At 33.6% G+C, this 16407-nt stretch overlaps 1 protein-coding gene across 3 annotated transcripts in view; it reads right to left on the minus strand.

Moving 5' to 3' along the window:
- Positions 1-16407, minus strand: part of DENND4C (DENN domain containing 4C) — a 94693-nt gene that overhangs the window by 41699 nt on the left and 36587 nt on the right. For all 3 annotated transcript variants that reach the window (XM_072959344.1, XM_072959343.1, XM_072959345.1), the window contains exons 6-10: positions 15384-15622; positions 13787-13853; positions 12636-12694; positions 11605-11749; positions 8351-8526 (exon numbers count right to left, since the gene is read on the minus strand). In XM_072959344.1, coding sequence (XP_072815445.1) covers positions 8351-8526; positions 11605-11749; positions 12636-12694; positions 13787-13853; positions 15384-15622 — 686 coding nt within the window. The remainder of the gene's footprint in view (positions 1-8350; positions 8527-11604; positions 11750-12635; positions 12695-13786; positions 13854-15383; positions 15623-16407) is intronic.

Below are 16407 nucleotides of genomic sequence, written 5' to 3' on the forward strand. Positions count from 1 at the left end.
ACAACCACAATTGATTTTAGAATATTTTTATCACCTCAAAAGGAAATGCCACATCTCCTCAGTCACTAACCCACAATTCCCCCATCCTCCTTATCCCATGGTAACCCCTAATCTACTTTTTGTGTCTTGGGTATTCCACAGAAATGGGATCATGTAAGGTATTTTACCATGATGTTTTGAAGGTTCATCCATGTTGCAGATATCTTAACTTTTTAAGTCATTAAGAGATTGTGATACTGGCAAGAAGCTAAGATAGACCAAATTAACAAAATGGTAAGCCTGGACACATATCCACACAAATATAAAAACTGATCTGTAATGTTACTGACACTGAAGACCAGTGGAGAAGAGATGAACTGACTATTCAATTAACAGTACTATGTGACAATTGTTAATTAACATGAAAAATAAAATGGTATCTCTATGTCTTATCATACACCAACATCAAGTTTAGCTAAATAAAGACTTAAATGAGAAAGCCAAAACCTTACAACTTTAAGAACATCCAGAGTAATATTTCATGACATCAAGGCAGAAGATTTCATATACAAGAATCAAAATGGCAATCCATAAATAGATATTGGTAAATTTGATCAATTAATATAAACTTCTGTTCATCAAAAGACACAACAGAATGAAAATACAAGGCATGGTGTGGGAGAAACTATCTGCAATGTATATAACAGAGCAAGAATTAATTCCAGATTATAAAAAGAACTTCTTCTACAATTAAAAGAAAAAGACAAACAACCCAACAGAAAAGTGCACCCAGAAAAGGAGGGAAATTAAAATGGATATATGGAGGTATATGTATGGCTGAACTATTATGCTGTACACCAGAAACTGACACAACATTGTAAACTGACTACACTTGAGAAAGAGAGAAGGAAAGAAAAAAAAAAGAAAGAAGAGAGGGTAAAACCAAAGGGCGAGAAGAAATTAAAATTCTTCATTTGCTACTAATTAGGGAAATACGTATTAAAACCACAGAGAGATCCCATTACCAACAAATTAGGAAAAATCTTAAAGTCTGACCATAATGAGTATTGGCAATGATATGGAACCAACTGAAATTTCATTTGCTGCTGAAGAAGGGTCAGCGTAATGTGCAGAAACTATGCCTACCAACCAACATTAGCTCTTCTATATATATGCTTAAGAGAAATTTTTCTCCATGTACTCAATAATGATCAGAACAGCTCTGATCGTAATTGTAAAATCTAACTATAATCTAAGTATTCATATCCATGAGCATTGATAAACACTGAAAATGAAGTAGAGCTACATGTGTAAACATGGATGGACCTATCAAGAATGCTGAGTTAAAAAGCAAGCCACAGAAACCTTTACAAATATAAATTTTTAAAGCATGCAAAATAAAATATCATTTATACTAGCATATATAATAAATGTTTCTAAACTACACGGAAATGATAAACACCAAATTCAACATTAATATGGGTGGTACATTCATGCAAATTATTTACATTATTCTCTGATTCCTGAGTATCTAGAACATTTCATAATTCTTCAAGTACAACTAAGCAAAGAGTTCAATTTTAGAAAACAGTGTTTTGATCAATAGAAATTATACAGAAATCATTTAAAACAGGGCAAAATTAAGCATCTCCATAATATTATTTTATTCAGAACAGTAAATAAAAAGATGTAAACATTTGAGTTCTAACTTCATAATGACTCCCAAAAGAACCACAATGTACACAATCTTGAAATAATTGTTTTTCAAGGACAGCTGCTGGAAAAAAAAAGTGTGCTATAAGAAATAATATTTAGTGCTTACAAGTAGTTCATTTTCAGGCTATAAGCAAATCTAAATATGCACAGAGAGATCACTCAAGATGGCACACTTAGAGGAAGAGGACATGGAGCTCATCTTCCACCATGCACACATGAAAAAATACACCTACATGTGGAATAATTCTCACTGAAAACTAACTGAAAACTGGCAGAAGGACTCCTGTACAACCAAGGCTATAAGAGAGATACACAGGGAAGAGAAGAAAAGTGATTGGGTCAGGACCTGTGCATCTGGGAGGGGACTCAGAGGAAAAGGGAGAATACATGGGTGGATACCCACCCAGAGGAGTGAGCAGTGAGAGCCACAGATAAGGTGCTCCAGGCCCTGGAATCCTACATGGGGGAAACAAGTCCCCTTGGCTGACTGGAGGACCACTGGGAATAATAGGAGGCAAAAAGAAAAACAAAAAAAGAGAAACAGATTTTTAAAAATGAAAACAGCTTGAGAGATCTCTAGTATAACATTAAACATAGCAACATTCACATTCACATTATAGGGGTCCCAGAAGAAGAGAGAGGGGAGATCAAAAATGTATTTGAGGAAATTATGGCTGAAAATCTCCCAAACCTGAGGAAGGAAACAGATATCCAGGTACAGGAAGCACAGAGGGTCACAAACAGGGTAAACCCAAACAGATCCACAACAAGACATATCATAATTAAAATGGCAAAAGATAAAAAGAGAATTTAAAGGCAGCAAGAGAAAAACAAAGAGTCACTCACATACAAGGGAACCTTCATTAGGCTATCAACTGATTTCGCTGCAGAAACTCTGCAGGCCAGAAGGCGTGGCATGATATTCAAAGTGCTGAATGGGAAAAAACCTGCAACGTAGGATATTCTACTCAACAAGATTATCATTTGGAATAGGAGAGATAAAGAACTTCTCAGAGAAGCAAAAACTAAAAGAGTTCACCAACACGAAACCTAACCTAAAAGTAGTGTTAGAGTCTTCTCTAAGTGGGAAAAAAGTAGGAATCTACAGGAAAGGAAAAAATCTCACTAGGAAAGGCAAATACACAGTAAGGACTGAGGGTCAACCACTTAAATAAGCCAGTATGAAGATGAAAAGATACATATAAACATTTATATATATATAAAAAGCAACAATAACTACAATAAACAGTTAAGAGATAAACATGGAGATGTAAAATATGACATCAAAAACATAAAATGTGGGGAGGGGAGAAAAAATAGATCTTTTACAATGTGTTAAACTTAAATGACTACCACTTATGACAAGTAGATATAGTTATAGGTCAACAATATATGAACCCCATGGTAACCACAAAACAAAAACCCCCAACAGTTACAAAGAAACTAAAAAGAAAGGAACAAAAGCATACTACTAAAGAAAATCATCAAACTACAATGTAAGAAACAAAAAGAGTAACAGAAAACTACTAAAACAACCAGAAAACAGGTAATAAAATGGTAGCAAGTATTTAACTATCAATGATTACTTCAAATGCAATAGACTAAATGCTTCAATCAAAAGACATAATTTGCTGATTGGTTATAAAAACAAGACTGTTCTATATGCTATTCACAAGAGACTCAACTTCAAAGTTTAAGACACAAAAAGACTCAAAATGAGGGGATAGGAAAAGATATTTCATACAACAGAAACGGTAAGAAAGTGGGGGTAACACTCACATCAGACATAATAAACTTTAAAACAAAGGCTATAACAAAAGATGAAGAAGGGCATTATACAATGATAACTGTATACAATACAAAAAGATATTACACTCAACACATATGCACCCAATACACAAGTAGCTAAATACCTAAAGAAAATACAAACAGACACAAAGAGAAAATGACACTAATAAAATAATAGTAGGGTACTTCAACACCCCACTTACATCAATGTACAGTCAATTATGCAATAGTGGTCTAAAATGAAACGAAGACCACCCGGGCTTATTAGATAGCTACAGGACATTACATTCAAAACCAGCAGAATATACATTGTTTTCAAGTGCACATGGAATGCTCTCCAGAATAGATCACTTGCTAGGCCACAAAACAACTCTTAACAAATTTTTTAAAGGATAGAAATTATTTTATCAAGTATTCTTTCTGACCACAATGGTATGAAACTAGAAATCAACTACAAAAAGAAAAACAGGAAAGGACAAACAGGTGGAAACTAAACAACATTCTACTTAAAACAAAAACAAACAAACAAAAAAACAGGTCAATGAAGAAACCAAGGAGGAAATCAGAAAATACCTTGAGACAAATGAAAATAGAAACACTATACTCCAAAAGCTATGCAATGCAACAAAAGCAGTTCTAAGAGGGAAGTTTATAGCAATACAGGCCTTTCTCAAGAAACAACAACAAAAAGCCCACCACCACCAACAAAAGAAACAAGAAAAATCTCAAATTAATAACATAATTTACCACCTAACAGAATTAGAAGAAGAAGAGCAAAGCCTCAAGTCAGCAGAAGGAAGGAAATGATAAAGATCAGAGGACATTTTAAAAAGAATAAAAACAAAACCAAAAATAAAACTATAGAAAAAATAAGTGAAACCAAGAGCTGGTTTTTTGAAAAGATAAACAAAATTGATAACCCCTCAGTCAGGCTCATCAAGAAGAAAAAAGGACCCAAATTAACAAAATAGGAAATGAAAGAGGAGAAATAACAACCAACACCAGAGAAACACAAAAAATCATAAGAGAATATTATGAACATTTATATGCCAACAAATTGGGTAATGCAGAAGAAAGAACAAATTTCTAGAAACACACAACTTACCAAGACTGAATCAAGAAACAGCAGACAATACAAGAAAAGGAAATTATAGACCATTATCTTTGATGAATATAGATGCAAAAATCCTTAACAAAATATTAACAAATTGAATCCAATAACACATAAAAAAGGATCATAATCCATGATCAAGTTGGATTTATTCCAGGAATGCAAGTATGGTTCAACACACACAAATCAATGTGATACACCACACTACCAAAAAGAAAGACAAAAATCACATGATCAGCCCCGCAGATGCTGAAAAAACATCTGACAAAATTCAACATCCATTCATCATAAAAACTCTCATCAGAGTAGGTATAGAGGAAACATATCTCAACATAATAATATGGGCCATATATGACAAACACATAGCTAATATCATACACAATGGTGAAAAGACTAAAGTCTTTCCTGTAAACTGAGAAACGAGAAAAGGATCCCCATTCTTACCACTTCTATTTAACATAGTATTGGAAGTTCTAGCCACAATAATCAGACAAGAAAAAGAAATAAAAGCCAACCAAATTGGAAGGTAAGAAGTGAAACTGTCACTATTTGCAGATGATATGATACTTTATATAAAAAACCCTAAAGTTTCCACCCCAAAACTATTACAATAAATGAATTCAGTACAGTTGCAAGATACAGGATTCATATATGGAAACTGGTTGCTTTTCTATACACTAGTAATGAACTATCAGAAAGAGAAAACACAAAAAAGAAATCCCATCTAAAATTGCATCAAAAAGAATAAAATACCTAGGAATAAACTTAGCTAAAGAGATGAAATACCTTTACTCTGAAGGAAATTAAAGATGATAGAGAGAAATGGAAAGATACCCTGGGCTTTTCTTGGATTGGAAAAATTAACATTGTTAAAATGGCGATACTACCCAGAGCAATCTAAGATGCAATCCCTATCAAAATACTCAGGATTTTTTCACAGAATTAAAACAAATAATCCTAAAATTCATATGGAATCAAAGACCCTGAATTTCCAAAGCAATCTTAAAGAAAAAGACAAAGCTGGAGGTATCACCCTCTCAAACTTCAGAATACATCACAAAGTTACAGTAATCAAAAGTCTGATACTAGTACAAAAATAGACACATAGACAATAGATCAATGGGACAGAACAGAGAGTTCAGAAATAAACCCATACACCTGCAGTCAATTAATCTACGACAAAGAAGGCAATAAGATACAATGGAGAAAAGACAGTCTTCAAGAAATGGTGTTAGGAAAACTGGATAGCTACATGTAAAACAATGAGATTAGAACATTGCACCACACCATATACAAAAATAAATGCAAAATGGATTAAAGATCTAAATGTAAGACCTGAAACTATAAAACTCCTAGAAAAGAATATAGACATACTGCTATGATTTAAGTCAAAGAGTATTTTTTTGTATCTGTCTCCTAAGGCAAAACAAGTAAAAGCAAAAATAACCAAACAGGACCTAATTAAACTCAAAAAGTTTTTGCACAGCAAAGGAAACCATCAACAAAGTGAAATCTACATAATGGGAAAAAATATTTGCAAATGATAGGACCAACAAGGGATTAATATCCAAAATATATAAATAGCTCATACAACTCAGTATCAAAAAAGCAAACAACCCAATCAAAAAATGGGCAGAAGATCTGAATAGACATTTTTTCAAAAAAAGACATACAGATGGCTAAAAGGTACATGAAAAGATGCTCAATATCGCTAGTCATTACAGAAATGCAAATCAAAAGCACAATGAGATATAACTTTGCACCTGTCAGAAGAGCTGTCATCAAAAAGCCTACAAATAACAAATGTTGGTGAGGATGTGGAGAAAAGGGAACCTTTGTACACCATTGGTGGGAATATAAATTGTGTAGCCACTATGGAAAATGGTACAGACTTTTTTCATAAAACTAAAAACAGAACTACCATATGATCCAACAATTCCACTCATGGGTGTATATCCAGAAAAAATGAAAACACTAATTCAAAAAGATACATGCACCCCATTGTTCATAGCAGCACTATTTCAAATAGCCAAGACATGGAAGCAATCCAAGTGTTCATCAACAGCTGAATGACTAAAGAGGATGTGGTGCATATATATACAATGGAATATTACTCATCCATAAAAAAGAATAAGATTCTGCCATTTGTAGCAACATAGATGGACCCAGAGAATATTATGCTTACTAAAATAACTCCAAAAAAGATAGAGGGGGAGGGTACAACTCAAGTGATACAGCGCATGCTTAGCATGCACAAAGTCCTGGGTTCAATCCCCGGTACCTCCCCTAACAACAAGTAAGTAAGTTAACCTAATTACCTCCCCACCAAATTAAAAAAAAAAAAAGATACTGTTTGATATCATGTACATGCAGAATCTAAAATTTTTTTAAATGAATAAAAGCAGAAACAGACTCACAGATATAGAAAACAAACTAGTGGTTACTGGTGGAAAGAGGAAAGAGGGGAGGGGCAACTTAGGGGTATGGAATTAAGAGATTAAAAACTACTATGTATAAAATAAATAAGCAACAAGGATATACTGTATTGTACAGGGAATTATACACATTATCTTTTAATAACTTTCATTGGAGTATAATCTGTAAAAATATTGAAATCACTATGTTCTATACCTAAAACAACATATTGTAAATCAACTATACTTCAAGTTTAAAAATGTATTAAAAACCAAATAAATAAACAAGCAAATGCTGTAAAAAGCAACCACAATTACACAGTCTTTAAAATACAACGGTAGATCCACTTCAAAATTATTTTTTAAGTTACAGCAAATGTTTTTTTTCCTTAAGTCGTTCTTTTGGTTCACTTAAGGCTATTTTTCCAACCAATTCTACTGCTGTGACCTATGAAGTCTCATCCCAAGTTCTTACTCTATTCATTTTCTATCAAAATCAAACAGTAAAGAATAAAAGGACTCCAGGAATAAAAGGTGGAATTTGGCAGCAACACTAGGGAATTTTCAATACTTACTGCCCTTTCCCACTTTTTTTTTTTGGTGGTGGCAGAGGGTGGTGGAAAGGGAACTCCGAAGCATCCTTCTAGAACTGCTTCTTTTATTAATATGGTGCTCTATTCTCTGGACCCTCAGTTATACTACTGCCGTACATATTTAGCACCTCCAGTAAGCACAAACTATTACTGATTTTTTTTGGCAGGGGGGAATTAGGTTTATTTATTTAGTTATTTATTTTAATGGAGGTGCTGGGGATTGAAGCCAGGACCTCCTGCATCCTAAGCATGTACTCTTAACTACTGATCTATACCCTCCCCCCATTTCTGATTATTAATATCAATTTATCTACAATACCTATAATATTTAAATCTTGACACCTAAGGAAACAGCATAATATTATCCTATATTGTTACTAAAGTCAAACAGGTAAATCTATTTTTCAAAAGTCTACACACAGATTTTGAATTAAACCTAGATAGCCTATCATCTCCTAAGGTCTGAAAGCAGTATTAAACCTTTTTTTAATCCATATTCTCTTCTGATAAACATAAATATCTCCTGCCTACTGTTAACATTATAAACTATAATAATATTGAGGATGTTCTTTTTCAAATCACAAAGCGCTCCAGGGTTCTGAAACTTGTCCTGGTTGAGAACCACTGTATTAAAGATGAAGACTTATTAACAACTTTTTAAAATATCATATTTCTAGATGTTTTCAATGAGCCATAACTACATGAGAGGAAAAATATAAATTGAGAAAACATAAAAAGAATCAACTTACACATATAACATGTTTGTATCCAAGTCAATGCAAACAACATCTTGTGGTGGGTCATGAAGATCAAAATACCTTGAGTCAACTCCAACTATAAACGGAAAAGGTGCACTCAGCACTGCCGCCAGTGAAAGAGGACAAAGGGGAATATATGGGCATTGCCACTGAAATGGAAAGATCATCTGGGGAGAAAGTTTTAAAAAATTAACCAGATTTTAAATTTGCAATGAGAATTATGTAATTAACTAATATTACTGAAAGGGACCATTAAAAAGCAGTTAAGTGAGTTTCTTTTACCTTAAACTTCATTCCAAAAGTTAAATGACTATAAAATACCACTAGGCAATACCATTAACCAATGGGAAAAAAATCTCCAAGTGTGACAATGATCACAATCACAATGAAAACGCTAATAGCTCTTTGCATGTTACTTGTTGTAATGCCTAGAGAAAATCCACGTTCCCACTTTATGGAGAGAGTCAAAGAAGAGAGAAAATTACCCAAAATATTATAAAACAAACTCATGATCTTTAACTCTTACGCATTTTATCCACCGACTAATCCTCAAAATAACCTTTGACTAAAATCCAAGGAAGAGCACCAAGAACTTTAAAAAATTTAAAATGACTCTCTTGGGAACAGTAATAGTCAAATGAAAATTTCAACAAAAAGATTTCCTAACTGTCCAAATAAACATAAAATGATCCAACTTCAGTGAAGCTTGGCGTCTTAAAAATATTAGTCAATATAAAACATACCTCAACAATCTTTACTAGCTTTCCTTTATAAAGCTAACTAACTAACTAACTAACTAAATAAACCTAATTATATCACTGTGGTCTTCCCTCCCCCCCCAAAAAAGAAAGAAAAAGACAAGTTTTGACAAGTAAAAAAAAAAATTTAAATAATCAGCTAACATTAAAAATTTAATTATTGATGGTAAAATTTTTTCTCTACTATAAAAATCCTTGCTATTTTTCAAAGTCTAGTCCAATTATGACCTTACCCATCATCACTCATCCCAAATAACTGCCTACAGAATTTACAACCTCTGCCATTTATTCCAGATGGTTATACAAAATTGGAATTCTGTCTTGTCATTTATTTACTTATCAGTATTTGAGCACTTAATATGTACCAAGCACTGTTCTAGATGATGGGGTCATAACCACAAATAAAACAAAGATTCCAGTCCTCATGAGGTTTATATTGTAGCATAGAGTCAGCAAACTTTCTGTAAAAGAGAGTAAATATTTTATGCCTTGCAAGCCATATTATCTCTGCCAGAAATATTTAACTCTGTTTTCATTTATGAAAGCCGTCATAGGCAATATGTAAATAAATGGCCTATGTTCCAGTAAAATTGTGTTTACAAAAACAAGCGGCAGCCGGGAATTGACTCACAGGCCATAGTTTGCCAAAACCTGGTCTAGAAGAAAAAGACTGAAAATAAACAGAAGACATAATAAATAAAATACACACCATGTGAGAGAGCACTAAGCGCTATGGAAAAAAGGAAAAGTAAAGCCAAGTACAAGAGATTAAAGTTGAGAACAGGAGAGAAAGCAAGTGACGCTGAGCTGGAACCTGAAGGAGGTGAGGGAGTTAGTCAAGGGGACATCTAAGCGTGGAGCACTTAGAAGAAAAGGAACAGATAGAGCAAAGGTCTTAAGGTGTGAGGTGTGCCTAATATGTTACACGGGCAGCAAGGCCACCGTGGCTGTAGCAGAGTGAGCAAGGGGGAGAGAAGTAGAAAATGAGATCAGACAGAAGATGGACAGAACTACTCGCAAAGGACCTTAACAACTCAAGATTTCCTTCAGTGAAAACTATGTTTCATTCAGCAAAAAGGTTACGTTACACCTCCGACTACGTAAGAAATTTCAGAACAAAACTGTCTACCAACTAAATGATACTTGTCTTCATCTTTGACTTTTGGAACACAGTCTTAAATAGGGTCAATTTTACAAAAATATTCATTGTTTCCATTAATTTTTACTATGGGGCTCCATTAAATCTTCGATATTCTTAGCTTTGTCAAATCATTCTCCTTCTTCTATTTTTTTTAACCGTGCCTGCCAGGGTGAGGGGCATTTTCAGCCCCCACAGGGCGAGGTGGTCCCCACGGCTCCCAAAGGTGTGCCAGGCTGCCACCCTCCAAATCATTCTCCTCTTCAGGCAGTGTTCCAACATTCATTACATACATTTCATGCCATCTTGCATTTTAATAAGGCTTCCAATTTCACTTTCAAGAGAGTGGGCCACAAAGATTCAGACAGAGGGGCATAGATAAACACTAAACTTTTAAAGGAAGGAGTGGGAACTTTATAAAACCGGTCAGTCCATTAACAAATATTTTCATGTTGTAACAGCTTTTGCTGACACATGCAACTGTGGAGGCTTGGAAAACTGGTATGTAATTAGCATTTTTGCCCCCTATAAACCATCTCAAATGTTTATTACTATTTTCAGTCCTAGCAGCATTTCCCTGACCAGATTAAGATCTTGGAGGCTATCCTATTTGTTAATTTAACAAGTATTTATTGAATGTTTACTCCACGCTCTTTAACTGTGACAAGTGCTGAGGACACAGGAGTGAAAGAGACTTAGATCATTATTTCCGTAACAGTTACATTCTTAAAATGGAGAAAGGAAGAGAAGAGAATCAACTATTTTAAATTAAACTAATAATGGAAAATAGGGTTAGAAAAATGAAACATCCAAAATTCTATACTATGACCTTTAAAGCCCTATCTGAGCAGACCTCTTTCTAATTGCAATGGGAAGCCATCAAAAAGGGTTTAAAACAGGGGAGGACTTGATGTAACTTTTATTTGTTTACACAATAACTAAGCATTTGTACATTATCCAATTTCACAATCATCTAGATTTTCCCATGTTATTGGCTTGCAATGATTAAAAGTTATAATTGGGAGAAATTAGTTATGTAATTCATGTATATAATTTTAGGGCAACTGAAATTGGCCAGAGCCTCTCATTTAATATAAGCTTCATTCACAAGTTTTATTATTATGTAATCATATAGATTCTCTGAACAACTCTAAAATATGAAAAATTAGAAACTGACATTTTCTCTCAAATAAAAATCACTTTTCCTTTTAAGTATTTCTCTTTGCCACCCTATTACATTTATGTAACTTCTACTGGTAATTTCAGAGCTGATTTCATTTAAGGAAATTTCCCTTTAAAGTAATAATCCTGTCAAGAATTTTGTACTAAAATGAAAATTCTATACTTACAGCTACAACAGCTTCGGCTACTCCAGTCAACACAGCTGGCCTGAGAGAATGTAGCAAAATTTTACACTCAAGTAAAACAAAGAGCAGCAGTGTTGCACAATTCTCAGGACCCAAATTCATTAACAAGGTGCTAAAGTTGGCTCCACTAGAAAAATAGAGAAAAAGAGGAATTATGAACTATTTCTCTAAAATGTGTTAAGATTTGTTTATTAAATTATTTCCTACATATTAACAATTTAGAATCTAATATTAATTTCAAGTTCTCATTTAGTTATCACTGAAAAGGAGCAAATGCAATGAGATGGTATAAGAGAATGATTCAAACTCATTCTTTGATAACAAAGGGGCATTTATCAAGAAAGATTTTCCCAAAGAACAACCATTTGAGCTGAGCTCAAAAGAAAGGATGTAGGGGTTGGAGGCACAGACAATATATGCAAATGTCCTGAGGCAAGAAAAAGCAACTGTCATGTTCAAGAAACTGAAATAAATCTATTGTGACTAAAGTATAGGGGGAGGGAGTGAACACAACAAGAGAGTATACCTGAAATAAAAATGATATTTGCATTCTCAAACATTTATACTTGCATTCTCAAAAGGACACACTGGCTACAGTGTGGAAAAAACTGAAAGAGTGCAAGGTTACTAACTAAAAGGTTAACAATGAAGTAGTCCAGGTGACAGATCATGTTAGTCTGGACTAGTGATGCAGATGAAAAGAAGCTAACAGATCTGAGACTTTTTGGAGGTAAAATCAGTTCACTTTGAACATTTAGTTATTAACTGGATATGGGAGGAGAGAGGAGAGGAAGAGGAAGGTATTCCCTACATCCAATATTGTTAACTCTCTTAAGTGTTCCATTTTAAAACGGTGGATGGCCTTGCCATCCACCCAGCTATCAGTTTGAAACATTAAGGCTATGCTTGCACAACTGTAAAAATTACACAACTGTATTACCCGAACCCTTAAAATGTTTTAAAGCATTCTGCTCCAAGTGAATAAATATATCATTTTAGATACTATTAATTACCTTAGTGGTAAAGGTGTAGAAACTGGCTGTGACAATATTAACGCATCATGGACTGATAGCTTAAAAAAACAAAATTAATTAATTAATTAAACAAGCCAATTCTGAAACCTAAATATTTAGATCAAGGGTAAAATGGAAAATAGTTTAATATGCAGACTGATACAGTTTTGGAAACATGTACTAAAATATAGAACAATAGCTGTATTTACTTAGAGGTCCTGAATTAGTTCTTTTTAATTAAGTGGTTAATTGAACTGAATTCTGATTCAATTAATTGGTTAAAATACAATTGTTTAAAAATTATGGAGTAACTGCCTTTTAAAGCCTCAAATTTATTTACTCTATATTTGGAAACTGCTTAACATATATTAATACTTTGCTGAACTGAAGAACATTTAAAATTAACAGTATTTGATTTAATGCTACCATATCACATATAATGTTGATAACCATCTTAGCAAAAATTTTAAAATACCTTGCTTCTATAGATCAGTGCTACTCAAAGGGCGAGGCTATAGACTGTTAGTGGTCTAGGAACAGACAGTATATACATAGAGAGTGAGCCATTTAGAAACTTTTATGGCAGTGTAACTCTGCTCTCACATCCAAGTACACCATCAGTAAACTCACGTCACTGGACAGGTTATAGACCTGTTCATGTCTATACGGATCTCACATGGTAAGCTACATATGTGACAAGCTGTATATTTATATAGGTCTGCCACTGACTAGAAATAAAAAGAAACTGGTCCTTTAAAACAGATAGTTTGAAGAGCGCTATTACAGACTACTTCACTTTCACCCTCCAACCATAATCCATTTCATATCTAATATTTATTAAATACTCCAATATTAAAAACATGCCATAACCTAAGTCTGGGTTTTACATTATTAAAATCAGGTACATAAAGGTCACACATGGACCAATGATGTCATGAACCAAGTATTATAATTACTGCAATTCTGAACATCCAAAATTTAAAAAAAAAAAGTAAAAAGGATGTTCATTGAAGACATAAAATACAGGAAATGCAAGGACTTTATGAGTGCCTATTGCTCCACCTTAAACCCAAAGGGCCACAGAATCCACCCTGCAGTGATCGGAATGAATTTATGCAGCGCTTCCCTCAAATATACTCTTTTTTGATTACCTGTACCAGGATTCTTGGTCTTTGTGGTGAAGGAAAAGGGATGTTTTGCATAAAATGTGAAATGTGCCTAGAAAAAATTTTAATATAAAGATAATTACTTTTCTAGAATAGAAATAAATAGCTTCACAGATTTTTTAACAAATCTTACATATTATATATCACCCCAGATCTGACAAACTCACCTAAAACTTAAGCTAAATAAACAAATGTACTTGGTGTAAATACATGTACTCACTCCACTCAACTTCTGAGATGCACTGTACTTCCTGATTAAAAGTCCATACTTATATACCCTATTATCATCAAGAAAATAAAGAGTAACATGAATAGTTTCCATGAAAGAAGATAATATTTATTGCCCTGGTTATCAGTACCAGTATGGGGAGTAACTAATAGTGATATAATGAATCAAAAGTAATACAGAATTTAATCTTACTAGTTAATATTAAAATAATATAGTTCTTTTACTATAACTTTGAGCAAACCACTTGTCCTATTTCTCCACCTATTAATAATACTTCTTAAGTTTTGAGCTCTTAGAATCCACTAACATGCAAAGTATTAGTTACTTCAACTGAAAAAAAAAATCACATACACTCATTCTATTTTCACAGACTATTTACAGAACCTTACTTTTTCAAAGGCTGCTAATTTATCAACATTAAATTTACTTCTAACAACTTTTAATCTGACCACTGAAAGTTAAATCTAGAATTATGAACCATTAGACTGGCATTCCAGTAATACAACATGAAAGCTGAAACCATACTGCTATGCCAAATTGTGTAAGTTTATGCACAACACTTTACTATTTTTTAAAGTTGATTTTTCAGCAGCATTATTTTAAAACCTACAGATAACTGCCCCTGTCTATTCCACTAAACTAGTACACTTTACTGATATTCTTTCTGCTATAATGTGAAATTTTGGAAATTATAAGAAAAGTCTGTATGTTTATGCATACTATAACATGTTTCCACAAAGCTCCTAACTTGGTTTTTTAGCAGGGTACATAAGTTATTTACTATAATAATCAAATCAATGTGCCACTAGAAGTCAGAAAAGATGTGGTTTTAAAGAGACAGTGGATCCAACATACGTTTCTTGCTTATAAAATGTAATGAAGGAAATCACAAATCAAAGGGAAAACATCCAGAATTCTATCAATGCCAAAACCAAAGCTTCACTTTTAATATAAATAGACTCACCCTTATTAATTCCTACATCAGTTTAGAAATGTTTTAACTTGGAACATTTGGATGTTTGGGGTGGGGTGGGGTGGGTGTGTGTATTAACAGTCACTTTTCTCTTAGTTATTCAAGAATGAATAGGAAGAACACACAAAATACAATATTATATATAAGTTCTTTTCTCAGCTGAACTCCCAGAAGATGATTATATGGTCATCCTCACTACCAGTCCTCAATTTTAAATTCAGAGTCAATGACTAAGGTGAAGAAGGGAGCAAGTAAAAAGTAGGATGACTTTTATGCTCCTTTCCATTCAACTCTGACGCTTCCAGTCAGGGAAACAATGAAATGTGTATAAACACATCCAATTTTTCCACCAGACATCCCTCAAGAGTCATTATACATACTTTTCAATGGGAAGAGGATGTGGTCCAGACACAGAAAGTTTGTAGATAAACATGAGAAATTTTCTAAAAGCTTCAAAAAAGGGCCAGTGTGAGAGTAAACAAATGCATTTGTTTGAATTGATGGATTTGGAGACCACTTTTCTCTCCACAGGTGTCAGCAGGCCCAGTTGCACAAGCTGTTTCTCTGTGAGAAGTTCTCGAGAGTAAGGTTCATAAAATTGGATGGCAGCTCCATATACCTACAGAGAGTAAAAGTATTGTTAAAAAAATATGAGTTTGTTTTTAAGAATTAATTTCTCTTTTTCTCTTGTTCCAAAAGAAATATTTGCGTAGAGTACATATGATAGATAAATGGGGAAAAAAATCTCAAACATTGCTGATGGGAATATAAAATGGTACAGCTACTGTGGAAAACAGTTTGGCAGTTCCTCCAAAAGTTAAACAAACAATTACCATATGATCCAGCAATTCCACTCCTACAGATATACCAAAAAGAACGGAAAACAGGGACTTAAACAAATATCTGTATGTCAATGTTTATAGCAGCATTATTCACAATAATGGAAAGATTCAAACAATCCAAATGTCCATCAACAGATGAATGGATAAGCAAAATGTAATACAGGAGTCCCTCAGTATTTGAGGGGGATTAATTCCAGAACCCCCAGTGGATACCAAAATCCACGAATGCTCAAGTCCCTTATAATATAATGTAGTACAATCGGCCCTCCTTATCCACAGGTTCTGCATCCAAGGATTCAGGGGGCTGACTGTATATATATGAGAAGGAATGTTATTCATCATTAACAAGGAATAAAATTCTGATAAATACTGCAACATGGATGAACCATGACAACATTATGCTAAGTGAAATAAGCCAGACACAAAAGGACAAATATTATATGATTTCATTTATCTGAGCTACCTAGAATAGATATATTGGTAGAGAAAGATAGAAAAGGTTACCAAGACTTAGGGTAAGGGTGAAGGAAGCTTCTGTTTACAGTGATGAAAAAGTTCTGGA

The sequence above is a fragment of the Vicugna pacos genome, chromosome 4 (genome assembly GCF_048564905.1).
Source record: "Vicugna pacos chromosome 4, VicPac4, whole genome shotgun sequence".
Lineage (NCBI taxonomy): Eukaryota > Metazoa > Chordata > Mammalia > Artiodactyla > Camelidae > Vicugna > Vicugna pacos.